The sequence below is a fragment of the Pantherophis guttatus genome, chromosome 4, assembly GCF_059756535.1.
Source record: "Pantherophis guttatus breed Tessera chromosome 4, ASM5975653v1, whole genome shotgun sequence".
NCBI lineage: Eukaryota > Metazoa > Chordata > Lepidosauria > Squamata > Colubridae > Pantherophis > Pantherophis guttatus.
The window spans coordinates 25023581-25051320 of record NC_142066.1 but is presented as its reverse complement, the minus strand read 5'-3'; the positions used below and the strand labels follow the sequence as shown (position 1 = coordinate 25051320).

General features: G+C 44.1%; 1 protein-coding gene across 1 annotated transcript; it reads right to left on the bottom strand.

The window, feature by feature from the left end:
* Positions 1-10301: 10301 nt before the first annotated feature.
* Positions 10302-25806, bottom strand: ZNF646 (zinc finger protein 646). The gene is made up of 3 exons (XM_087893847.1): positions 25524-25806; positions 24823-25204; positions 10302-18171 (listed from the first exon to the last, which is right to left on the bottom strand). The coding sequence occupies exon 3, from the start codon at positions 18053-18055 to the stop codon at positions 13178-13180; it is 4878 nt and encodes a 1625-aa protein (XP_087749973.1). The 5' UTR covers positions 18056-18171; positions 24823-25204; positions 25524-25806; the 3' UTR covers positions 10302-13177.
* Positions 25807-27740: the final 1934 nt, after the last annotated feature.

Sequence of the window (27740 nt, the reverse complement as noted above, 5' to 3'; positions counted from 1 at the left end):
TGGAAGAGATGATACAACAATGTATTGAGTTGAAACCAGAAATATTTCTGCTAGGAATTTTACCTGAAATTTATAATAAAATGTATATTTAATTATTCATGTATTAACCACAGCTAGAATTGTATTTGCACAATATTGGAAAAGTGGAGAGATTCCCATTGAAGAGAAGATGATAAGGAAAATATTAGAATGTGCAGAAATGAACAGATTAACATTAGCAATTAAGGAGAAAGAGCAAACTGAATTATTATATGATATGGGAAGTATTTTATCAATGGTTGGAGAATAAAAATGGAGTTTGGAAATGACGAAGACTAAAGAATAAATAGAAAATATATTAAGAGAAATATATAAATAAGATTAAAATTGTTAGTATGTGTATGAAGAGAATAATATTTAATGTTAATATGGTATTACTAGAAAATACTAAGAAGAAAATGGACAGTTTTACAATGTTTAAATGTTTAATGTATAATATTAAGCTTAGAGAAATAATGTGAATGTGAATGTGAAAAATGTAACAAATAAGAAATGATGTAGCAGAGATGTTTGTACCCAGATAACACACTGCATAAGGAAAGATGGAATGTTTATCTTTGTAACTAAAAAATAAATAAAAAATAAAAAAAAATTAAAAAAGGCGACTTCCCTATTTATGGCCCCTTTAAAAATAAGCTTAAAATTACAGAAGGCCTCTGTTAACAGAAGGGCAGTTTTGCACATCTATCTAGCCAGTGACTATTTGGCGCAAAGTTCAAACTTGCCAAAATCTTAACAGATTTGAGCTTTTTGCTCTTCTTCAGAAAATCTAATCTTAAAATGCTTTGAAAACAAGCACTGAAAAGCCATCGCTTGGATCAAAGCACACCTTAAAAGTTGCTGCTAAAGAAGCACTTTTGAGGAACTCTGGAAATCATTAGCATCTTGTCGCTGGGAAGCTTTGGAATCACATCTGAACCACCATCCTCTTCGGTGTATGTGTGTATCTAGGATACGTATTTGTGTAAGAAGTGTTAAGATGGCGGCCACAACCATGAGATCAAAGCCTGGTCCTTTTTGCTTGCATAGTAAACGTTTGGGGAAAAAGGAGTAATTGCACAGTTGTGATGCCATCTTAAGTCTTCTTGAGTCTGGGGAAACCCCTCCTGCTGCTTTTCCTGGGAAGAAAAGGCCATCCTAGCTTGGATACAGATTGACTATTCACAGAATCCACGACAAGTTCTTGGGTACTCAGTGAGGGGCCTATTTGCAACTTATTCCACAGACAGGCTTTTTTAAAATTTTATTTTAAAAGCAAAACTTTATTAAACATATAAAAAGTAAAATGTTATACCATGTATGTACAAGATACATATATATTAATACAAACAACAATACATAAAAGGAAAAAATGATTTTGGTCTCACGTCCATTATCTTATTAACGGTGCGTATTTGTTAATTATTATTATTGTACAGAATTTTACATTTACTCTCATTTCTATGAGTTATCCAATCATACCACCTATTCCACGCTATATAACATTTTGAGTCTACGTTCTTCATTTCAAATGTTAGTTTGTCCATTTCCACACAGTTATAGATTTTTTGGATTATCAATTGATCTATTGGCAGTTGATCAGTTTTCCAATATTGGGCGAGCGCCAATCTAGCTGCAGTGACTATGTGTAATATTAAGTACTTTATTTCTTTCCTATAGTTTTCTTTAATCATCCCTAGTAGAAAAATCTCTGGTTTGAGTTCTATTTTTTCCGATGTTATTTCTATTAGCCAAATTTTTATTTTTTCCCAATATTTCCTGATTTTTGGGCAAAGCCACCAGATGTGGAAGAAAGTACCCTGTGCCTGCTTGCACTTCCAACAGATTGGACTTAAATTTGAATACATTTTTGCTAATCTCGAGGGGGCCAGATACCATCTATACCACATTTTATATTGATTCTCTTTATAAACCACTGACTTTGTTATTAGTATAGTTATTTTCCCACACTTTTTCCCAATTGTATATTATGCCCAATATTTCTTGCCCATGCTATCATTTGTCCCTTTACTAATTCCTCTGCTAAATCAAATTCCAATAGATATTTGTATATTTTTGAGATCAGTTATCTTATTCAGATTTACAAAAAAAATATATATCCAATTTTACTGGAATTGTCTGAAATAAGTAAAGCAGCCTCAGTAAGACGTTCATCTTTATAGCTGCTATCCTCCCTAATAATGATAATTTCAGTTTCCCCCATTTTTCTAAATCCTTCTTTATTTGTTGAACTAAAGTTACATAATTATTCTCCTTTATAGTTGAGCATCTAGCTGTCAAATATATGCCTAAATACTTAACCTTTTTTGCTATTTGTAATCCTAATTCTTTAATTAACTCCTCTGTTTGTTTTCCTGTTACATTTTTCGTTAACATTTTGGTCTTATCTTTATTAATTTTTAAGCCAGCTACCTTTCCAAATTCCTCTTTTTCTCTTATCAATATTGGTCCTATTTTTATTGATTCTTCTATGAAGAATACAAAGTCATCCGCAAATGCTTGGGCCTTGTATTCCTCTTGTTTTACATTCAATCCTTTTATCTTTTTGTTTGATCTAATTCTTATCAATAAATTTTCCAATGTCAGAATGAAAAGCAAGGGTGAAAGTGGACATCCCTGCCGTACTCCTTTTTTTATTTCAAAGAAATTTGTAAAGTCTCCATTTACTATTATACTTGCTTTTTGTTTTGTGTATATGGAGGCTATTGTATTTTCAAATCTCTCCCCAAATTTCATGTTTTTTATTTGCTGAAGTATAAATTGCCAATTGACCTGATCAAAAGCCTTTCGGGCATCCAGAAAGATCAGAGCTACCTGCCTCTCTGGATGCACCTCATAATATTCTGATACATTAATTGCAGTTCTTCTATTATATTTTATTTGTCTCATTGGTAAAAACCCATTTTGGTCCGGGTGTATTCTACAATTTAATATTTTTTTCAACCTATTTGCCATTATATTCATAAAAAATTTATAATCAGTGTTTAATAAAGAGATTGATCTATAATTTTTTATCTGTGCTATATCTGCTCCTTCCTTTGCTATCAACGAAATGTATGCTTCTCTCCACGAATCTGGTAGCCTTGCAAGTTTCTAATAATATCCAATCCATCTCCTAGTCCTTTATAAAATTCACTTGGTAATCCATCTGTCCCTGAGGTTTTGTTATTTTTTTATTTCTTAATTGCCTCTCTTAACTCTTCTATAGTAATATCCCTATTTAATATCTCCTTTTCTTCCTCTATTAAGGCTGACATTCCCTCCCCATTTAGATATTGATCTATTTCCTCATCTGTCACTTTATCTTGCTCATAGAGTTCTTGAAAAAATTGACGTTATCTCCTTTTTCTTTTCTAAACTATATTGCATTTTACCTCTTTTATCCTGTAATTGCTGAATTGTTCTTTTCTCCCTTTCTTTTCTTAATCTATAAGCAAGCCATCTCCCTGGCTTATTCGAGTGTTCAAAATAATTCTGCTTTATAAATTTCAAGGCCTTTGCATAATTTTCCAATATGTTCAATTTATGTTTAGCTGCTATCCATTTACCTCTAATTTGTTCATCCCCAGGTTTATCTTGTAATTTTTCTTCCCAATTTTTGATCTCTTCCTGAACATTATTATATTCTTTTTCCCTTTCCTTTTATCGTTTTGCACTGTAAGCTATTGTCAATCCTCTCACATAAGCTTTCATTGTATCCCACAGATTCTGAAGAGAAGTATGGTATTTTGTATTGACTCTAAAAATCATTGTCTCTAATTCCTTTTTCATTTGCTCTATATATTCCTTTTCCTTCAGTATCTTTGGGCTCAACATCCATCTCTTTTTCCTTTGATGTCCTTTCCATATCAACATTACAGTGTTATGATCAGCCCAATTGTTTGACATTATTTCTACTGTTTTTACCTCTTGGATAAGTGTCTTAGTTATCCATACCATGTCTATTCTGGACCAGGACTTGTGAGGATTGGAATAATGTGTAAATTTCTTTATCTCAGGGTTGCAGAATCTTCAGCTGTCTATTAAATTTAGTTCTTCTACTAGGTCCATAAAAGTTCTAGGAAGTACATTTTTCTTTCTTTCTTTCTTTTTCTTTTTTTTGTTATTCTGATCACTGCTATAATCCTTTTTTACATCTACAATTGTGTTGAAATCGCCAATTAAACATATGTTCTCTATTTTTTCTTCTATTATCTTTTCATGTACTTTTTAATAAAATTCTAGCTGTCCACTATTCGGCGCGTAGATGACCACCAATAAAATATTTTTATATTCTAATTTTACCTCTATCATCAATATTCTTCCTGCTGAATCTACATATCTCAAATTACCCTCTATTCCTTCTCTAGTGTACACCATTATTTCTCTTTTCTTCCGCTAATGCTACAAATGATTCCCCTAATTTTTTACATCGTAAGTATTTTTCATCCTGTTTCCTTATGTGCACCTCTTGGAGGCACACAATATCCATTTTTTGTTTTGCCACTTTTCTAAAAATTTGATGTCATTTAGCCGGAGAGTTAAGACCATTTACATTTAATGATAAAATTTTTAACTTTTGTTCCATTCCTTTGTGGTTCTACAACGCAATACTTCCTATTACTTCCTGTCCCTTCTCTTAGTTCTTGTTCTCACTCCTTCTTCCTCTCGAAGTTCCCCTTCTTCCTCTTTATCTCCCTCTTCTAGTACCTTTTCCTGCTCTTCCTGTCTTTGGGCCCCTTTAGTCCTCTGTTCCTCCCTGTTACTGTTACTGTTTACTCCTTCTATACCCATCACTTGGTTGTGAAGGTTCTGTGCTTTGTTCTGTGAATCCACTTTAATTTTTTGCCCTTGCCACGACATCAACATTCCCTCCGGTTTTATCCATCCAAACAGTAGGTGCCGCTTATTTAATAATGTGGCTAGGAACCAATATTCTTTTCTCAGTTCTCTTATTCTCTTAGGGACATGCTTTAATGTGATTATTTCCTTGCCTCTATAAAACATGGGTTCATTTTTCGTTATTTTATAAACAATGTCTCTTACTTTTCTTCGGACAAATCTTACATGGACCTCCCTTGGTAGTTTATATTGTCTGGTGTAGTTTGTGTGGACCCTATAGACCTCGTCCAGCTCATTTATTATTTTGTCCTTATCTCGCTGGAGGGCCTCCGCAATCACTTCCGCCATCACAAATGTCAAGTCCTCCTATCTTCGACAACGTTCTGAAATTGCAAATAGAATGCAGCTCTCTCCATCTCCAGGTGGGCCACTGTTTTCCAGTTCTTTATTTAGTCCCATCATTTTCTGGTCCAATGAGTCCAATTTTTCTTCTGTCTGTTCTGTTCTTTTCTCTATGACTGTTATCCGTTGATCATTTTTTGTATGATTTCTTGTACTGAACCCATCTTTTCATCTAATTTCTGAATATCACTTTTAACTTCCCTCTTGATCTCATCTATATCCCTCCTAGTTTCTTCATGATTCTTTGTCAGACATTCCTGCATTTTTGCCATAGTCTCTTGAATTAATGAGAGGGTAGCCTGCATGGTTTGCATACTCGAAGTGGGGGGTTGTTTTTCTGATGGAAACTTTCCTTCTATTGTTCTCTGCACTGCAGGAGAAGCTGAAGATCCAGTCAATGTTGAAGTAGTTTTCTTTCCCACCTTCACAGTGGTTGTGGTGGTGCTGATCATTTCCTTTAGTATTCTATACTGTTCCCCTAAAATCCTATCTATCTTTTCCCAAATCAGCATCCACTTCATTATTCAACTTCCTTTCTTTCCTTTCCTTATCTCTTATACCAGATTATAAACTAGTCCATTACAATTCACAATGCATTATGTCCCAGAAAGCTTATCTATATAATATAATTTCTAACTTAATTAATAAAATTCTATTAAAAAGAGAAATTCATTAATACCTTAATTAATAATCTAATTACTAAAATTATTCCACTTTCAATTTAAACCAGCAAATAAGCAGATATACAAATACTAATTTAATCAATTAAGAAGCTCTAATATTAACTTTAAACATTTATTTTAAATAATAAATGAACAAGTCAAAAGAAAAGGGTAAAGAAAAAGAGCAAGAAAAAGTAAAAAAGAAAAAGTAAAAAGACAATAAATTTACCGTTAGTAATAATTTGCAATTAATTAATTATAAATGTAAAAATTTAAATTCTATTTGTTACTATATAACAATTATATATCAGTATATAAGTTATATGTAAATGTACATAGTACTTTCAGTTCTTGTAGGCTTTAAGAGTTCAAATATAATCTTTTCCTTGAAATTTTAGTCCTTCACTCAGCTGGTCCATCAGCTGGTCCTTGCCTTCAAAATGGCGATCTCCAATCTGCACTGTCACTCTCATGCGCCCTTTACTTTTTGCCAGTCCACACTTCTTCTTTCGTTAGAGCAGCAAATATAGGGGTAAAGACAGAACCTTGTGTTCAGGTCCACTTCTCTTTCCCAGCTTCCTGGAAGACTCACTTTCCTCCCGATCATCTCCTTTTCCACTCCCCTCCCCCAGTGTTCTTCTGCTGGTCTGAAGTTTGCCCTCTCTCCGTTTTGCTCTCCTCACTATTTGCCGCCCGTTCACACTCAGAGTCTTTCTTTCCTCTCCGCTGCCCCTCCGAACTCCTCTTCTCCAATAGTCCAAAAACTGGAAACTTCTATTTCCTGCTCTCACCGCCGAATCTAACACCGTACTCACTCTCCGCTTCCTATTGCTCTAAACCAGGACGTCAAGCCTCTGGGTCAGCCATGTCGGCTGGCTTCTTCTGCGTTTGGATTGAAGATCCTTCTTGGTGTGGTGTGAGACCGTACCTCTCCACACCTCCTCCGAAGATTCCCCTCCTTCTTGCTGGTCCCACCAGACCGATCCTCACCCCTAAGGGTCACCAAAACGCCAGAAAATTGGCACTGAGAACAGAGTGATTTTCCCCGTGCCGCCTCAACTCCATGTCACTGCCGGAAGTCCCACAGACAGGCTTTTAATTATGAAACCTCCCTCCTCCCTAGGTCTTTGGTTATTCGGGTCTTCTCCCACGTAAAATTGGAAGTGTCTTGGCGACGTTTCGACGAAGTCTCATTCGTCATCTTCAGGCTGGTGTTCTCGGCTTCGTGCTTCCAGGAGCAATGTGAGATCGCAGCTGTCTCTTCCTTTTAACTGCTAGTGGAGGTGTGAGCTCATTGGGTGGGAACTTGGCTGTGTTCTGATTGGGTGGAGGTGTGTTCTGATTGGTTAGGGGCTTGGCTGTGCTCTGATTGGCTGGGGTTGTGTTCTGTTTGGGTGGGGGCTTGGTTGTGCTCAGCTTAGTCTGAGTTGCAGGGGGATTTGAGCTGGTGAGCTGCGTTGTTGTTGTTTGGCTTCGTGTTTGTGGCCGTGCGAGCTCTTCATGGTGGGTGTCAGTCTGCTTCATGTATGGATTGGAGGGGTTTAAAGTGGCTAATGATGCAGCTGCGGTCTGGCTTCTGGTCCTTGGTCGTGGCTCATTATCAGTGTGGGTTTGAGTCTGCTTTCTGCGTGGATGTGTGGTGGTGACATCAGGTGTGGCACTCGTGAGTGTGGGTCTGGTGTCATTCGTCGTGTTAGGGACTCGTTTGTCAATAAGGGCGGGTTTCCAAATGGCTGGTAGGCGGGAGGTATCGTCTCGTTTGTTCATGCTGTGTGGGCGTTTTTCTATCTCAATGGCTTCTCTGATTATTCTGTTGTTAAAGTGTTCAGTTTTGGCGATAGTTCTGGTCTTTTTAAAGTCAATATCATGTCCTGTGGCTTTAAGGTGTTGGACCAGGGAAGAAGTTGGTTCCTCTTTTCTGACTGAGTTCTTGTGTTCTTCTATGCGTGCACTTATTCGTCTGTTGGTTTGTCCGATGTATGTGGTGGGGCAGGCGGTGCATGGGATTTCATATACTCCTTGATTTTCTAACTCAATTTAGAGTTAGGAACCCCAAAGACAAAAACGAGTGCCACACCTGATGTCACCACCACACATCCACGCAGAAAGCAGACTCAAACCCACACTGATAATGAGCCACGACCAAGGACCAGAAGCCAGACCGCAGCTGCATCATTAGCCACTTTAAACCCCTCCAATCCATACATGAAGCAGACTGACACCCACCATGAAGAGCTCGCACGGCCACAAACACGAAGCCAAACAACAACAACGCAGCTCACCAGCTCAAATCCCCCTGCAACTCAGACTAAGCTGAGCACAACCAAGCCCCCACCCAAACAGAACACAACCCCAGCCAATCAGAGCACAGCCAAGCCCCTAACCAATCAGAACACACCTCCACCCTATCAGAACACAGCCAAGTTCCCACCCAATGAGCTCACACCTCCACTAGCAGTTAAAAGGAAGAGACAGCTGCGATCTCACATTGCTCCTGGAAGCACGAAGCCGAGAACACCAGCCTGAAGATGACGAATGAGACTTCGTCGAAACGTCGCCAAGACACTTCCAATTTTACGTGGGAGAAGACCCGAATAACCAAAGACCTACATATATATATAATATATATGGATCCATTAATGCAGGGATCCCCAACCTTTTTTTTATTTTGAGGACTGGTGGTGACAGTTTTGGGGAATGGTTTCATGTGCACAACCTGAATCCTGTGCATGTGCAAGCTTCAGGTGCTCACCCGCCACTTTGGTGGCTCATTTCCCAATGGACTGCAGACTGGTAGCAGACAATAGGCCAGGCATTGGGGACCCCGGGGTTATCTATCTATCTATCTATCTATCTATCTATCTATCTATCTATCTATCTATCCATCTATCTATCTATCTATCATCTATCTATTCATATTTCATCTCTCTTACTAATAATTCATCTTTCATCTAATCATTCATCTTTCATCTTAATCATTCATCCATCCATCCATCTATCATCTATCTATCTATCTATCTATCTATCTATCTATCTATCTATCACCTTTCATCTAATCATTAATCTTTCATCCATCTAATCATCTGTCTGTCTGCCTATTTATCTCCTATCTTTCATCTAATAATTCATCTTTCATCTATCTAACCATTCATCTTTCATCTTAATCATTCATCCATCCATCATCTATCTATCTATCTATCTATCTATCACCTTTCATCTAATCATTAATCTTTCATCCATCTAATCATTCATCTGTCTGTCTGCCTATTTATCTCCTATCTTTCATCTAATCATTCATCTTTCATCTATCTAACCATTCATCTTTCATCCATCTATCTATCTATCTATCTATCTATCTATCTATCTATCTATCATCAATCTAATCTGTAAAAAAAAAAAACTCTGAACAATTGCAAAACAATTGATATTCAAGATGTTAGAAAATGGTTGTTCCGGTCAGTGTTACAGAATGCCATAGGCTGCAAGGAAGCTCTTAGAAATGGATCCCATTGATTTCACAGGGCTTCACAAACTCCACCGGTCGGATAGGGGCCCAAGTGTTGGAAAAGAAACACCCCAAAAATGGGAAGCCCCACCGGAAAGTGATTTTCTGTGGACTTGAGTCAGCACAAACGACAAAAAGGAAGTCTAATGCCAGACCATGGCCATGAGCAGCTTGGGTAGGCCTTGGATTCACCTAAGGGTAGACTTTACTGCTTCGTGAGATCAAACTAACTGATCTGTCTGCTGCTTTGCTGAAGACCTCAGCTAGCTTGCCTAAAAATAATTTGACCACCCCCTCCCCATATTCATAACAGCAGAGAAAGCTGTTCTCTCTTTTATTTTAAAAAATTAAAAACAATTTATTTGTCATTGAGGTGCTTCACAGTTCAGGTCTGGGCACCAGGGGGCACCAGATAGCTTTCAAAAGAAATTCCCAGGCCGCTAAACATAGTTAGGAGAAGTCTTCCACTAATCAGGGAAAAATAGTCTTTTCTTGCTTGGTAACCTGAACTAGAGCACCAGTTCCTGCCAGACTGCTGGCTGGGGGTGATAGGGACTGTAGTCTAGCCCATCCAGGTCTCGATTTGGGAAGGCTGGGGAGCAGAATATCAGTTGTCTCCCATTCTCTATGAGGGCAGTGGCAACTATTGGTTTGAGAACATGTCAGAACAGTAAAATATGAACGTTTGAAAATGTCTTCTTGATTCTGCCTTTCTTCACCAACACACACACAAACACAAACACAAACACACAAAGAGAGAGAGAGAGTGAGAGAGAGACAGAGCCCAACTGGCCAGGAGCTTTCAAATCTAATGACATCAAATAACGTCTTGAATCATATTCCGTCCCTGCGTTTAAGGAGGAGGGGAAGCATTTGAAAACATACGAAACTCAAAATTTATTTTCCTTTTGTGAGGTTTTTCTTTCTTTTTTTCTTTTTGCTGAACCAGAGCTAAAATGTCAGTTATCCAAAACAGCAGCATATACAGGACTTGATCGTCAACATTCTGGAGTTATTGGGCATTGTTAAGGATAAACATTGAAGGCAGAAGAAAAAAAAAACCAGATTTTTAGCTGGTGAAATAAACCAACACGTGTCCCTCCCGCGCCCTATGAAAAATATTACCCGCCTATGTTAGAAATTCTATAAAATTTAATCACAAATGAAGAGCTCTTACCTACTTAAAAACATTTATTCTTTCACTGAACCAAATTCTACCTGAATGAGAACAAAATTGGGGGCTGGCCTCAGAGCAGTAGTGAAACAGGTACCCGTGCCAACCCCAAAACAGAAGAAGATAGCCTGGTGATGGTCAAGTTTCTAGTCCTCTTGTTTAAATTTTTTTTTTTTATGTTTTCATAATCCCACCCACCGCATCCCTGTAGTCTAAAAGCTGATCACTATAAACCATTTACAAATTCTAGGGATTATGAGGGCGACAGCTCTTTGAGGCATCTCCAGTAATCTCTGGCTGTGCCTTGCAGAACAGGGAAAGCACATGGGGATGCTTCATTTCAAGGCATCTCCATTCCGGCTGGTCTTTTAAAACTAAAAATAAAAATCTCACTGTGTTTGAAAAACAAGCCCATCTAACCTGGTTCCCTTCTCTGTTTTCCAAGCCGTAGAGAAAAGTCCCCCAGGGGTTAGAATCCCTTCTCTGCAATCTGATCTGCATCCAAGTCAGCCCTAAATCCTAAAGGGATCCAAGCACTCTGGGCAAAACAGAATGAAGGGATCAAAACAGTACTCCAACAGTTCTCTCAAACTGAGATTTCTCTCATGACAACTGAAACAAGGAAATATTCCCTTCCTGCTCTGTTGTCTTTCCAGTACTGGACCGCCAGGCCTGAGCCACCCTCGCCGCTGCTTAGCATTGTTAGTCTTGCCTGTTGAGAACTGATATGGGGAGAAACAAGAGGCATTGTTTCATATTGTGCAGGATTAGACTCGGTGACTCTTCCTTGGGGGAATTCAGGTCCAGACTAGATGGGAGAGTAAATACCGCCATTAACAGAAGGGTTTTCTTCTAAAAAGAAATACAAACAAACATCAGGGGAAGAAAGGAGGCCTGATACCATCTGTGCCAAACCCTGTGCAAATCTCATGAAGAACAAGATTAATTAGCTTTCCACACCAGCTAGGATTCCAATTATTAGACTTATACTAACGATATTATTTACGTTGGGAAACACTCCCCACCAACCCCGGCATCTTAAAGGCAAAGTGGCAACTGAAGAGAAATCAAAGATAAATTAAGTGTCTCAAAATAATGGCAGAACCAAGCTCCTATCTGGATGCAGCAGAGCTCAGAAAGTTGAGCGCCTTGAAAGTTTTCTTCAAATTAAAAAGTGCCCCAGATGCTTCTCTGGGGTGTAAAGAGAAATGAAGAACTTGAGTCTGGCCATGAGAATCCCCCTAAGGGAGAGCCTGGATCATAAAGTGATCTGTGTGCATCGCTATCCCTTCCCCTTCAGCTGGGCACTCCATGTCTCCTTCTAAAAAGATGGACAGACAGAGAGATCTGGTTTCTGTGGTCCAAAAGATGGTGAGGGTAGCTGTAGCCAAGAAGCGTTCTCAGAGCTGCCTTCTTCCAAGATGCACTTGATGGCAACACCCATCATTCTCAGTCAATACGGTGGTAGGGGTGGTGGGCCAACCCATCTGGGGAATGGAAGGGGGAGATCAAAGGGGGGGCGGGGAAACTAGGAAAATGGAATCTTCCTCTCAAGAGATACGCCTATAAGAAGCCCCACTAATTTCAGGAGGTAAATGGTTTTTCTTGACGACTCGTTTACAAAATCCCCAATTATTATTTTTTTGCTCAAGACCTATTCTGATAAAACACAGCCAGCACAGGTTCTGCCAAGGAGAGCTTGCTTACCCACATAAACCTAAAACTTTCAGTCAAAGTTTCTTTAGAAAGCCTTCCACATAAACCCTAGTACCTTTTAGTGAGCATTTCAGAATCCATTTTGAAAGCGATCAAAATCTACGCCTTTTGAACTGCTTTTTATGTTTCCTTGGCATACCAAGGAAACGTGTACGTATTTTAGTGAAGGAGGTAGAATTTTTTTTTTTTAAGGAAAGATTACTCCACACCGAGGATTATTGTCTTCTTCTTTAAGTCTTTGTTCAGGAACGACACTGAGACCCACCCCCAGTATTCTTGTTTTTTCCTATGACAGTACTTTTGCCATTAATAAAAAAAACACCCAGCAATTTAAATACTTATATGCAGCTTAAACATGGAGTTAGCTACTCATCTGACATCCCAAAAGGATAGAAAACAGTTCAAGAATGCAAATAGGAGAATGCACAATCCTCTGAAGGTCCCAAAGGTGTTCAAAGTCAGTTCCCCAAAGAGGATCCAAGACAGGAAAGAGGGGGCATGTTTCCAAGAGACGCCACAGAGATGCATTCTGTTATGTGCTTAACGTAACATTCTGTTAAGAGGAGAAAACCCACCACCGCCCCATGTCACCTGTTCTCTTCCCTGCTATCGCAGCTCGGTTTTTCTATGTTCTAAAAAAAAGAAAAAGAAAAAAGCTGGGGAATCATGGACCCAATTTTCCTCGTCTTATCTCCCATTGACGACCAGGTTTAACCTTTTCCTTTTTCCCTCCCCCCGATGCGTGGACCGTAGTTCCTATGAAGCCAGCTTCCTACCCAAACCTTGACCGTTTCCCTGTAATTGGATCTCCCTGCCATACAATCCTGGGTGCACTTCCCCACGTGTGCTAACAAACCTTCAGTTCCCTTCCCCTGTGATACCACCCTCAAGGGCATGGTGCCCATCAACCTTGGCGTGCAACAACTGGTGCTGCTGGAAGGTAAGGTGGTGGAAGAACCTCTTCGAGCAGATGGGGCAGGAGAAGGTCTCTTCTTCCTTCGACCTGCCGTGGACCTTGGTGTGGGCGGCCAACCGCTTGGCCGTCCGGAAGGCCTTGCCACAATGGGGGCATCGGTGGAGTCTCTTGTCCGTGTGGATGTGAAGGTGATTCTTGAGAGCCAGAAGGTTGTAGAAGTCCCTCTGGCAAGTGGGGCAGTGGTAGAGGCCGGTCGCATGGGCCTTCTTGTGATTTAGCAGACTACCAGGATGGCGGTATGTCCGCTCACAGCTATGACACTTGTAAGGCTGGTCCTCCAGCAGCTTGCCTTTAGGACTGTCCCCTCTTTCCTCAGCTTGATGCCTTCTCAGGTGCTGCATCAGATCCCTGGAGGCCCGGTAAGCTTTGCCACAATCCGAGCACTCCAAACGTTTCTTTGCACGCACGCGACTGTGGTTCTTTTGGGAGGTGTGGTTGCGAAAGCGTTTGGGGCGTGGTTGGCTCTGCAAAGTCCCGACAGGTGCCTCTCCGGGGTTGTTCCCCTCATCCCTCTCGCAATCTGCTTTAGTTCTTTCGGGCTCTTGCCCTGGCATGACCTTGCTGCAAGGATGGGGTCGGCGCTGGTGCCTCTGCAGTTGCCGCTGCCACTTGAAGGCTTTGCCACAGTCGGGACACTGGTGGCGTTTCACTTCATAATGGATGCGCTGGTGGTTCTTCAGGGACATGAGGTTGGGGTAAGCCTTGCTGCACAAGGCACAAGTGAAGTGCCCGACCTTGTGGCTCTTCTGGTGGTTGAGCAAGCTGCCTGCATGGCGGTACGAGCGCCCGCACTGCCCGCATCTGTACGGACGCTCTTCGGGATCTGGAAGCTGCTTAGCAGAGACCGGAAGGAGCGGGAACGTCTCTGCCTTGCCAGTTCGCTTGGCCCGAAGGGGCCTCTGGACCGAGTGGAAAACAGGCTCCGGCCTCCTGTCCCGATGCACACGCTGGTGGCTGGCCAGTTGCTTCTGGAGCCGGAATGCCTTGGGGCACTCGGCACATCGGTAGCGTTTGGTTTCAAAATGGGTGCGGTTGTGGTTTTTGAGGGCCATTAGATTGTAGAACTGCTTCTGGCAAATGCTGCAGTGAAAGAGGCCTGTCTTATGGGTCTGTTTGTGGTTGATGAGGCTGCCGGCGTGCTTGTAGCTGCGTCCACAAACATCACACTGAAAGGGGCGTTCCAAGAGAGAGTCTTCCTCTTCCGCCTGAGGGCCCTTCTCCTCTCCTGCTCCTTCTTCCTCTTTCTTTATTGTCTCCATTTCCTGTATTGCTTGGTGGACCTCCTCCTTCTCATTCCCCTCTCCAGGAACATCACATTCCTGAGCTTCTCTGCTCTCCGACAGGCCTGAGCTCAACTCTTCTCCTTGTTCCACTTTTACTTTTCCTATAGGAGAGGCAAGAAAAGAATTGCTCAGAGGAGCTTCTCCATTTTGGGAAGCTCCACACGGCTCATCCTTCAGCTTCTTGTAAGTGCAAGGTGGTCCCCTTTCTGCAGCAAGGACCGGTTGTTGCAGTTGGGGGATGCTGCCGTTCAACTTGCATCTTGGGTGGTTTCGAAGGTGATTCCTATAGGCGGACAAGTTACAGTACTGTCGGCAACAGATGCTGCACTGGTAATCGCCAATCAGGTGGATCTTTTTGTGATTGACTAAGCTTCCACCATGACGGTAGGTCTTGCCACACTGACCACAGGCGTAAGGCCGGTTGTCCAGCAGGTCATCAGCAAGAGGAAATGTTTCCACCAAAGGTGGAGGTACAGGGGGCAGGTCATCCTCCATGCGTGGAGCTCGCCGTAGCTGGATAGAAGTATCGGCCAAGGCCGCCGCTTTCTCTTCCAGATGCCCATTGCTGTGCTCTTCCAAGCTAGCCATATCGTCAAATGTCTGTCCGCAATAACCACAGATGTGGGAGAGGAGCTGGTCCTCCTCTGGATCCCCTCCACCATCCAGCTGCTCTTCTGTTTCCCTTTTCAGCACATCTGGACTGTCGCTCCGGCTTTCGGCCTCCTCGTGCAAGAGGCTGTGGTGATGCTGAAGGCTCTCTTCGCTGGGGAAGATCATGCCGCAGAGGCTGCAGAGGAATGGCTGCTCCTCAGCGTGGTCTTTGGGGTTGTCCTGGCTGGATGTTGTGGCGTTGGCGTGCCCGTGGAAATGGTGTTTTAGAGCAAGGAGGGTGGGATACTCTTTAGGGCAGAGAGAACATTGGAAGATGCCAGCTTGATGGGTCTGTCGGTGATCAATCAAGTTCTTGGCCTGGTCAAAGCCCAGCCCACATTGCTCACAGAGATAGGGAAGGTCTTCAGGATTGTCAGGCAATGGGGAAGACGCTTGTGACTCCGACTGACAGCCATTGGCTGTGGCATCCTTTTCCCAAATACTGCAACTATCTCTCAGCTCTTCTGCTGAAGATAAAATCATAGGCATGGCAGCACCAGCTTCAGTGTCAGTCTCCTCGTTCGTGGTCACCAGTGTCTCAGACAGCCCTCTCCTGGGCCTCTGATGGCCACGCAAGTGGCTTTTAAGGGAGGCCATGTTTTGGAAGTGTTTGCTGCAAAGCGAACAGCTGAAGTCGCCCGTCTGGTGCGTCTGCTTATGATTGATGAGGCTTCCCGAATGCCGGTATGACTTGCCACACAGCTCGCACTCGTAGAGACGCTGGATGGGGACAGGTGGGTCAGTTCCTTCCGCCACCCCTTCCAAATGCTCCCTTCCACTGATGTGTTGCACAGCGTGAGTCTGCAGGCCAGTCATGGTAGGAAAGGCCAACCCGCACTGGTGACAAACGTGAGACATCTCCGAGGCCGGGAGGATGTCCTCAGCCACCGTTGCCCCATTCTCCAGGGCTTCTACGTCCTGTTTAATAGTCTGAAGAAGATCTGCTTCCTGACAGTGAAGGACGCCAAGCCTAGGCACCTCGGCTGTCTCAATGTCCTCTGTGCAGGGCAGATGGCGCAGCTGATGAAGCTGGAATTCAGCCTCCTCAAAACTCTCTCCACAATTAGTGCAGGTCAAGCTGTCCCCTAATTCTTTGCCCCGCATGCGCGCGGCCCGCAAATGCACACGGACGTGGTTCCGGAGTGCCATGAGGTTGGAGTATTGCTTGGGGCAGATGGAACACTGGAAGATTCCTGTCTGATGAGTGTGGCGATGGTTCACTAGACTGCCGCGGTGGCGATAACTCCGACCGCAGTCTTCGCACCGGTAGGGTCGCTCTTCCTCCCCGAGAGTCCTTTCTTCCTCTTCCTTTGGACAGGCGGCTGGTCCTTTCCAGGCATCCGAGGGCCGGGTTGGGCAGTCGTCAGGGCAGTCTTGCGCTTTTGGTGGATCCAGGATCCCAGTTGGGTGCTGGGAGGCCTCTTCTGGAACCGAGGAGTTGAGCTTGGACCTGAGGTGTACCCGCAAGTGGTTTTTCAAGGCAGCCAAATTGTACAACTGTTTTGAACAGACGGTACAACTGTACACTCCGATCTGGTGGCTCTTCCGGTGGTTAATGAGGCTTCCTGCATGGCGGTATGTCCTCCCACAGTCCCCGCAGCGGAAAGGACGCTCTTCAGACATGGGAAAGGCTTCCTCGCTCTTCAGACGGGCTTCCCAAGCTTCACTGGAGCTGGGGGCTGCTTGGGAAGGGCTGCTGCCCTCAGCTTCTTCTTCTTCATCTGCCTCCTTTGGGTAAAGACAACTGTGTTCCTTCAACTCCTCCTCATTGGCGAAGGTCCCGCCACAGCGGACACACAGCTCTCCATCTGGATTACAGCGTTCTCCACCACCGGCCTTGGAGGTATCTTTGAGGCTGCAGGGCACCCTGTCCCCGAAGCCTGTGCCCATGAGAGGCGGCTGATAGATGTCCAACTTTGCTGATGTTTCTATGGAGTCCTCCTCCCAAACGTCATGTTCTGAATCCTCCCAGGCTGACGGGTCTGCGGACTTGCTCTCTTCCTGGCTGTGGGATTTCTGGTGGCTCAGCAGCTCTGAGGGCAACCGGAAGGCTTTGTGGCAAAAGCGGCACTTGTAGGGCCGATACTCCGAGTGGAGACGGGTGTGGCTTCTGAGGGCCATGAGGTTGGAGTACTCCTTGTAGCACATGGCACACTGATAGAACCCCAGCGTGTGGCTCTGCTTGTGATTGGTCAAGCTGCCAGCATGTTTGTAAGCCTTGTCACACTGGTTGCATTTGTAGCGGCGCTCATCCTCCAGGGCAGCCAGCAGCCCAGGCTCCTCCCCGCCCTCCCTGTGCCCTGGAAGCGAATCCTGATTCTCCCGTTCCTTCTTGATTGGAAACTCCTGCTGAGAAAAGTCAGCTGGCACCACCGACTCAGCAATGTACTTCTCCAGATTGGACAACAGACTCCCGCTGCTGCCTTCCATCCCAGAACGGGAGTCAACATCTGGAGAAGACATGCCCTGGCCCCTTTGGAAGCTGTAACTCCCATCCCTTTGGCCTTCTTCCTCCTGCTCCTGGATGGCCTGAGCTGGGCAGTGGTGGCTTGGAAGCTGGGATGAAACGCGGAAGCTTGTGCCGCAGTCTGGGCATTTGTGACGCTTCTCTTCTGTATGAGTGCGCAGGTGACTCTTCAGGGACATGGGGTTGGAGAAGTCTTTGTGGCACAGCAGGCAGCGGAAAAGGCCTACCTCATGGGTACGGCGGTGATTCACCAGGCTGCCAGCATGGCGGTAACTCCGTGGGCACTGCTTGCATTTGTATGGCCGCTCCTCTTGACCTACAGGTGGCTCACTGCTCAGAGCAGCATCGCCATCAGCCATTGCTCACGTCCAATGTCCTTCTTAATCCTGGCTCTCTTTAAAGAGGGAGCCACGGGCATTTGGCTCTCTCATTGCAGAGCTTCGGGTCCCCTCTTCTCGCCCAACCATTCCAAGACCTGCAGAGAGAAAGAGGGGCAGTAATGAGGAGGAATCACTGTGATCAGAGTGAGCATTGCTGGAACCAAGAAATAAATCAAATGCCACAGATCACATCTTAGCCTACAGCAGTGTTACTCAACTTTGGTAGATTTAAGGCACGTGGACTTCAACTCCCAGAATTCCTCAGTCAGCACAGTGGCTAGGAAATGCTGGGAATTGAAATCCACAAAACTCAAAAGTTGCTAAGGTTGAGAAATACTGGTGCAGAGTCGAGACTGAGTGGGATTTTTGATTTTTTGTACAGAATTTCAGTTCAAGTTTCATGTCAAACTTTTGCCTTTAAAAAAAAAGGGGTGTGTGCTATGGTATACAGGTAGTCCCCGACTTACGATCATAATTGAGCCCGTAATTTATGATGCTAAGTGAAACATTTAAGTGAATTTTGCTCCATTTTACCACTTTTCTTGCCACATTTGTTAAGTGAATCACTGCAGTTCTAAAACCAGTAACATGGTTGTTAAGTAAAACTGGCTTCTGCACTGACTTTGCATGTCAGAAGGTCACAAAAGAGGATCACATGACCCCGGGACACTGCAACCATCATAAATATGATCCAGTTGTCAAGCGTCCAAATGTAAATCATGTGCAACAGTCATAACTGTGAAAAAATGGTCATAAGTCACTTTTTTTCAATGGCGTTGTAATTTCGAATGGTCATTAAATGAACTGTTATAAATCAAGGACTACCTGTAATAGGAAATCATACAATTGGTAATCAGAGAGGAAGTGAAAAAACCTGGGTATCTTATCAGTATCTTACAGTATTTAACAGAGATGGGAGTCCTTTTTCCGTAAAGGATATCTAATTTTCTGAGGGGAATTGGCAGCAGGTGGGCTGGGTACAGTGGGGGTTGCCTCCGGTTCAGACCGATTCGCAAGAACTGGTAGTAAAACCAGCGGGAGGCTCCGCCCACCGACCTAGATGTCATCAGGAAGCTTCTGAGCATGTGCAGAAGCATGCGCGTGTGGTCCCATTGTGAACCTGTAGTAAAGGTATGTAGAACCCACCCCTGGCTGGGTAAGCATCAAACTGCTGTCACTATAAGCCATCACTATATGCCACAGTTCATTTAGTGACCATTCTGTCACTTTTAATTCTACTAGTTGATAGAGAGAGATTAAGGCCTTCTAGAGCAGTGTTTCTCAACCTGGGCCACCTTAAGATGTGCGGATTTCAATTCCGAATGAGCATGCTGGCTGGGGAATTCTGGGAGCTGAAGTCCGCATGGTTGAGAAGCACTGCTTTAGAGCTTGATGACGTAATTGTGGAGTTTCTCCCCTCCCTCCTTTTGTAGTTCCACTTATTTCATATTTTTAATTCTACTGTCTTTCTTACACTGGATCATTTCCTCCCCCCACCCTGCCCCCCGCGCCCTATATTCAGAGCCAGCCAGCATAATGCCCATCTGTTACATCCCTTTAATTAAGAAAAACTCTGCCAAAATGCAGAAAATGTTAATTATGGATAGCTTTTTATTTAGTTTATTTAAACTCCTATAGAGGTAGTTTCTTAATTGGATTTTTTTTTTCTGATTTCTTCCCCTATTTATATATTTTTGCCACTTCACTACTGTTTAAAAATCCCTTTAGTCTTCTCTTTTGCACGATCTGAAAGGTCTAAACCACATTAGTATCACCTGCAAGCTTGTGTGCAAGCAAACATGCAACCACGGTGCTCCTTCCTGCAGTTTCAGAGATATCTTTAGAAACAAGGATGCAGCTTCACCAAAAGGAACCATTAAAAGGAAGAGATCTGTTTCTTTTTTCCCCTGCTTCATTAATAGGAAGTTGTGCCTTCAAGTCAGTCTTGGCTTCTGGTGATGCTTGGACCCGTCCCTGAAGTTTTCTTGACAATTGGTTTTCAAGAGAGTTTTCTCGGTGCTTTCTTCCTAGGTCTGAGAGGAAGTCACTGCATTGGCTTCATGTTCAACTCACAGATTTCCACCTTCGTGCCTAAAAACATTACATCAGCTGACCTCAAGATCTATACAGGCAGTCCTCGACTTACAACACAAGTTTGGTTAGGGATTGTTTGAAGTTACAACGGTGCTGAAAAAAAACGGACTTAGGACCATTTTTCACACTTATGACCGCTGCCAGCATCCCCATGGTCGCATAATCAAAATCCAGACACTCAGATTTATGACGGTTGCAGTGTGCCGAGGTCCATGTGATCACCTTTTGCGACCTTCTGATAAGCAGAGTCAACGGGGAAGCCAGATACACTTACTAACTTAACAACCGCACTGATTTGCTTAACAACTGCGGCAAGAAAGGTCGTAAAATGGGGCAGAACTCACTTAACTTAGCAACAGAGATTTTGGGTTCAATTGTGGTTGTAAGAAGAGGATTACATGTTTTTTTTAAAAAAAATAGGGACGAAGCTTTTATGAGGATACGCACCAAAATGCTCCCACCCTTGAAGGGGGAAAAGGAACAGGAAGACAGCAGGAAAACACAGTGATCACTTAGTCTAGAGCAAGAGTGTCAAACTCAAGATGCGCGAGCCAGATCCAGCCCACGGATGCTTAGATCTGGCTCACGTGGCTGTACCCTGGAAGTAGTGAAGAACTGGCCCGCGGTGCCTCTGCCAGTGAAAACGGAGGTTGGGGGGCTGGCACCAGCCAGCTGAGCTCTATTTTCAGTGGCAGAGGGCTGCAGGATGTTGTTGCAGCCGAAAATGGATATAGAACTGGCCATGTCCCCCCCCCTCCCCGAGGTCAAACACAACCCTGATGCCGCCCTCAATGAAATCAAGTTTGACACCCTTGGTCTAGAGGACTAGTCCCCGATGGGACAATACTAAAAGGCATACGATTTTGTGAACTGCATCACAATCACCCTGCATACCTTACAGGAGGGGTCCCCAACCTCTGAGCCGCGGCTCATTACTGGACCGTGGCTCATTCAAAACCGATCCACACAAATGTTGGGCGAGCACACAAGCGCATGCAGCTCCAGTTTTGTGAGCAGCAAGCACACATGCGCACCTGAAGCTCCATTCGTGTGATTGGCAGGTACTCGAACGCAAAACTCCATTTGCACGCGACCCCCACTCACAAAAACAGAGTGCGCACTTATGTGTACATGCCTACAGAAACATCCTCCCCCCCGTCCCGCAGGCCACTAAGCCAGAAAGATTGGGGACCGCTGCCTTACAGCAATGATTGTTTTGGAAATTGAGGGAATTGATGAACTCGCATAAAGCAAATGGTTTCAGCCCATCTCTACACACACAAAATCGATTTTTTATGCCATGACCATCATTAAGTGATAAGGTACTTGAAATCCATCATCACTAAGTTGCATCTACATAATCAACCAGCTTTCCTCTCTCTTCCTCATCCCAGTTTAAAACCTAAGTGTGGCTAGTCCAAGTGAAACTAAAGCAAGTGAGGTCCTAATACCATTCCATAAAGTCTTAATAAGACCACATCTACAGTACTGCATCGAGTTTTGGTCACCACACTATAAAAAAAGATGTTGAGACTCTAGAAAGAGTGCAGAGAAGAGCAACCAGGATAATTGGGGGACTGGAGCCTAAAACATGATATGATAGACATGATAGCAGTGTTCCAATATCTCAGCAGTTGTCACAGAAAGGAGAGGGTCAACCTGTTTTCGAAAGCACCTGAAGGCCAGACAAGGAATAATGGATGGAAACCGATCAATGAGAGATTCAACCTGGAAATAAGGAGAAATTTTCTGACAGTGAGAACAATCAACCAATGGAACAGAAGTTGCCTTCGCAAGTTGTGGGAGTTTCATCATTGGAGGCTTTCAAGAAGAGATTGGATTGCCATCTGTCAGAAATGGTGTAGGGCAGTGATGGTTAACCTTTTTGCCATTGCGTGCCAGAAGTGTGGGGGAGCGCGGGGGAGTTGCATGGGTGCATGCCCACACCTGTAATTCTATGCACCCCGCCCCCGCGCATGTGTGCACAACCCCCTCCCCACTTCCCTTGCTTTTGGCACACAATGGCACGGTGGGCCCGATAGGCCCATTTTTCACCTTCCCCAGGCTCCAGAGCCTTTCTAGGAGCCTGTGAAGGGCGAAAATGGCCTTCACCATCCCTCCAGAGGCCGGAAACGGCCTGTTTGCCTACTTCCAGCGGGTTCAGAAGGCCCGAAAATCAGCTGGCCAGCGCGCACATGTTTGCCGGAGCTCAGCTCACATGCCCGATACGGTTCCGCGTGCCATCTGTGGCACACGTGCCATAGGTTCGCCATCACGGGTGTAGGGTCTTCTGCTTGGGCGAGGGATTGGACTAGATGCCCTACAAGGTCCCTTCCAACTCCGTTTTGTTGAAGGTTATTACTTTGTAAGTGTTTGACTTCTTCTTGGACACCATCATTAAAGAATCATTTCAAATGGAGAATCATGCAGGAAAGCATTCCCTTGTAGAACTTGGAGAAGATACCTTTAGGGAATTTGGATACCTTACCCTACCCTATTCCTACCCTACCTCTATCCACCCCTATCCTATCCTACCCTACCCTACCTGCTTGGACTAGATGACCTACAAGACCCCTTCCAACTCTGTTAATATGTTATTCCAAGTGGAGCTCATGAAAGCCCATGCCTTTTAATAAAGGTTGGCTTGTCCACAAAGAGTTTGCAGACTTCTTCTGTCAACTTCAAGCTCTAAGCAATTTTTGGGATCCCCATAAGTCAGGCTTCTGGCACTGATGTTGGAGTGGCTGTCTCAGTTTTCTTTGGCTAGCCATGCTAATCATGATTTACTGAGTATTGTCACCCACCACAATAAACCGCAATCCACAAAACCCATAGCAGTTCAGTTTACACAATATATTGGGACTGTGTGACTCTTCGTCACGAAATTACTACCACAGGTAGCCCTCGACTTACAACCACAACAGACCAAAATTTCTGTTGCTAGGTGAGACAGTTGTTAAGTGAATGTTGCCCCGTTTTACGACCTTTCTTGCCGCAGTTGCTAAGTGAATCGCTGCACTTGTTAAGTTAGTAACCCGGCTGTTAAGTGAAACTGGCTTCCCTATTGACTTTGCTTGTAAAAAGGTCACCAAGAGTGATCACATGACTCCGGGACATTGTAATTGTCATAAAGATAAGCCAGTTGACAAGCAACCAAATTTTGATCACGTGACCAGGAAATGTTGCAGCGGCCGTGTGAAAAATGGTCCTAAATAACTTTTTTCAATGTTGTGGTTAACTTTGGTCATTAAACAAACTACTGTAAGTCGAGAACCTGCTGTATTTCCCCCTTCAGGAGGGCACCTCTGTGAAGAAGACTGTTACATGTACGTATGTATACATGTATGTGCTCAAATTTTCCCACCTCCCTCTTTTGCAATATCTTCCCGCAGGAACCAGCCAGTATCAAATCAGAAAAGGAGCCATCACAAACATTACCAGTCAGGAAAAACAGAATGATGTCTGAATGCCGGCTTCTTAGAAAAGGTCACATCAGGACACGAGAGGAAATGTTGTTATGTCCTGGTTGTAGACTTCCTGGAAATATCTGACCAGTTTTGACAGGTATTAGAATATTGATTATTCACTCTTCGGTTATGAAAAGCAGTGAAAGCAGTGACCAAAAATATAGCCATGGTTATGGCTCAGATTATTTTGCGGGGGGGGGGGGAGGGGGAGGGAGTTCTTATAACATGAGTGCAGTTCACTTCCTTTAGGCATTAATTTGATAAGTTGGGAAAGGTTTTATAACACACACACGTAGGTGTTGCTAGTGTCTAAAATAAAAGCTGCTCTGAGAACAAATGTACTAAGTGAACCACATTGGCTTTTTTAAAACCTAAATCAGCAAGTTTCAGCTTCTAGGCCCTAAAACCCAGGTAAGAAGACGGGACACAATTAAGGAACACTAAATCAAGTGACCTCAAATTATGAAATCCTCAACTTGTGGGTTGGTTGTATTAGAACTGTTTTTTATTGCATCGACATAGAATACCCTTCTCCAATTGGATGCCTTACACGGCACATTGGAATAATTCCTCTGTTCTCTAAGAACAGAAAGACTGAGAATTGTGTTTGAAAAGGACAGGAAACAAATTTAGTCTGAAACTATAGGTCAGAAATCTAGGATTTTCTGATGCAGAACAAAACGCTAGTTTTATACCTCCTTCTAAGGAACAAGGTCCTTAGGTAGGTGTAATAAACTAAGCATCTTAGTTCCCAGTGTATGATTTCACCAGATGTCATTCTTTTATTTTTGTTCTGGTCAATAACAGAAATTTCCTTGTATGTCCGTCTTCTCTCCTGCCCAATTATTTTATTCTAGTCACAAGGCACAAGGAGAGATCCAGGAAATACAGAAGTACTTTAAGCTGAATTTTTTTTCCACTCAATAACAACAACAAAAAGCATGGGTTTTATAATAAACAGAGCTATAGTGCACAAAGGTTTTATTAAGATTACTCTGGACCCAGCTCCAGATGCTTGGTTGGGCCTTGTAATGCCCATCAGCCCTGAACCTCACCATGCAAAATTGCAGTTAGTGGGAGTTCATTGCAGTTTAAAACATTCGGATGGCAACCAGTCCGGAAGAATTACGCACTGAATACAAGTGAATGAATGCATGCATGGACACAAACACATTGTTTCCTCACCTGTCAAATCATTCTGATTTTCCCAGATCAGCACAACATTCATTTATCAGGAGCCACCGACACAAACGTCTTTCCTCCCAAAACAGGGAACACGGCCCAGAGCCGGACATATTAATGTATGTAGGAGCTACATGTACATTAAAACACTGCACAAAACACGTCGGGCGATGAGCGGTGTTAAGTTGGTTTTTCGGTTTCCTGGGGCCGAGTTTTAAGCTGCGCTGCCTTTCCCAAGAACCAAAGGCATTCAAGGCGACATCCTTCAGGACCCAGGCAGGCCTTCAGAGCCCCATCTTCGGAGCAGGAGGTTATCCAGGAAGAAGCCTCCGTCCCAGAGGCTGAAGAAGAAGACCACGACGGCACGTGGAGGAGACCCTGAGTGCTGAGAGAGAGAAGAGAGTGAGAGGAGCTGGACTTCCACCATAGGATCCAGTGCATTTCAGGACATCCCAGCGGGAAGCTTCCCGTTCAAGTAGGGCAGCAGCAGCAGCAGCCCGCAAGTAATTCCAGGCTTCCTAAGGCATCCGGCGTCGGAGGAGGCCGCGATCAGCAGCTACGAGCGGGGCCGAAAACCCTGAGATTCGCATTCAGGAGGCGCGAGGGTCCCAGGCCCTCGTTTTCCCGGGAGGCTCCAGGCGGACGGGCGGGGCTCACAGTCCGCGACGTGTCCCGCCCTGAGGTAGAAGGGAACGACGACCCACCATTTCCCGGGGAGAAGAAACCCCGCCGAGCTCTTCGCCTCCCGTTCGGAGAGCAACGGACGGATCGGGCCGAGGGGAACCAAACGGACGAGGGGAAGGCAAGGCCAAATCCTCCGGGCCCCCTCGGAAGCCCTATGACGGGGTCCCGCAGGCCGGGCTGGGCGGCCCCGCAACGCCTCCCGGCCTCGACACCCCGGGATTTACTGGTAGGAGTCCCGCAGGAGAGGGCAACAACAAATACTTCCTTTTGTTGCTAGGAAACAGGAAATGTGCACCCCCTCAAAGCGTTCCCCCTGCCTCGTTAGACGGGGATAGACTTCCGGTGCCGCTTTTTCTCTATGGTAGCCAAAGCGTCCTTTGCAAAACAATGCCCCCTCACCACCACCCCATATCATATATATATATTAAAAGCGTTAACGCGTATTTCGGGTGACTATCTACAAATCTCCCGTTATTCTCTCCCGGGAGGCTTATGAGGAAAATTTTCGCGGGGTGGGCTAAGGGTGTGTTTGTGGGGGTGGGGGGGGGGCTAGAGCCGTTTCGTTAGAACGGAAGTGCCGAAAAGAGCATGGAGCGTTCTAAAAGTTTTCTATCTCTAGGTGGACAGCTCTATTGTCCCGTTTCCGGTTTGGGATGGAACGAGTTGTCCCATCTCCCAACGGCGTGTTAGCGATTTCGCCATAGAGATTCCAAAGGATAGAGCGGCGCTGAAAATTTTCACTTAAAAGAGAATATTGAACAATGGAAGCGCGTCAACATTCTCAGAAGTCCCGTGTGCATATTTGCTTTTTTATTTATTTTTTAGAAGGATCGCCTCTTCTGAAGTGTCACAAACATATAAGGCCGTGCAATAGAGACCCTGGTCTGGACTGTCTATGGCAGGGGTCTCCAACCTTGGCTACTTGAAGCCTAGCGGACTTCAATTCCCAGAATTCCCCAGCCAGCTTTGGTGGCTGAGGAACTCTGGGAGTTGAAGTCAGCCAGGCTTCAAATTGCCAAGGCTGGAGATCCCTGATCTATGGAGATTCTCATTCATCCAGGTCATGGTTGTCCCAAAAGTGCTTTTTCAAGAGGCAACTGGATTTTTTATGTTCTGTTTTTTTTTTTTTTGAAGATGTTTCGCTTCTCATCATTCCCCACCCAGTCAGAGTTAAAGAAACTTCTTGGATGAGAAGCAAAACGTCTTCTGCCACCACTAGCCTCTCACCGACCAGTACGCTCCCATAGAGAGGGGCTCCTCAGGGTGCCGTCTCTCCCAGGGGGAGAGCCTTCTCTATGGGGGCACCTGCCATCTGGAATGAGCTCCCCCCGGAGATACGGAGGACCCCAGATTTACGCACTTTCCACCCCGCACTCAAAACATTTTTATTCCAGCAGGCTGGTCTGGCTTGACTCTCCCTTTTAATTTGCTTTTAAGTTTTATACAAATTGGGTGTTTTTAAATTCGTTTTTTGGGCCAAAATTATTTAATGTACTTTTAAATGGTTTTTAACTTTTGTATGATGTATTTTTATCTTGTGGCTGTTCACCGCCCTGAGTCCTTCGGGAGTAGGGTAGTATAAAAATAAAATAAAATAAATAAAATAATAAAATAAATAAAATAAATAAAATAAAAAAAAATAAAAAAAATAAAAAAAACCAGAAAGTCCAGTTGCCTCTTGAAAAAAGCACCTTTGGGACCTGGACTGGACTGTAAAGAATCTCTATAATGCTTTAGTCACATTTTCTCTCTCTCCTTAACGAAAGGAGAGCCTTGACCTCAGAACTGCTTGCTATTCAGCGGCTCCCGAACAGAAATGTATCACTCCCCCAAGGGGCGCCATTCATGTAAAAGCAGCTGGTTCTATTGCAGGTGGAAAGATCCAGTGTCACTTTCTTCTCTAGCCTGTCAGAATTGGTTTCGATCCTCATTCATGTCTTCTGGGATTTCTTCCCGTGCCATACATTTCGATCACCGCAGATAGGTTGACATGTTAGCATTTGGGATGCGAGACCACACGGAAATCTCAGAACGACAGGGAAGTTGGGAAAAGAAAAAAAATCACCCTGGGAAGATGTCGGTGGAAATTCTCAGTCACGCTGGTCATAGCTGTCTCAAAGGTGCTTTTTTTTCCCCAAAAGGCAACTGGATTGGGGTTTTTTTCCCTTTTGAGGAAGAAGAAAACGTTTCATTTCTCATCCAAGAAACTTCATCTGTCAATCAACCGATTCGTCAAC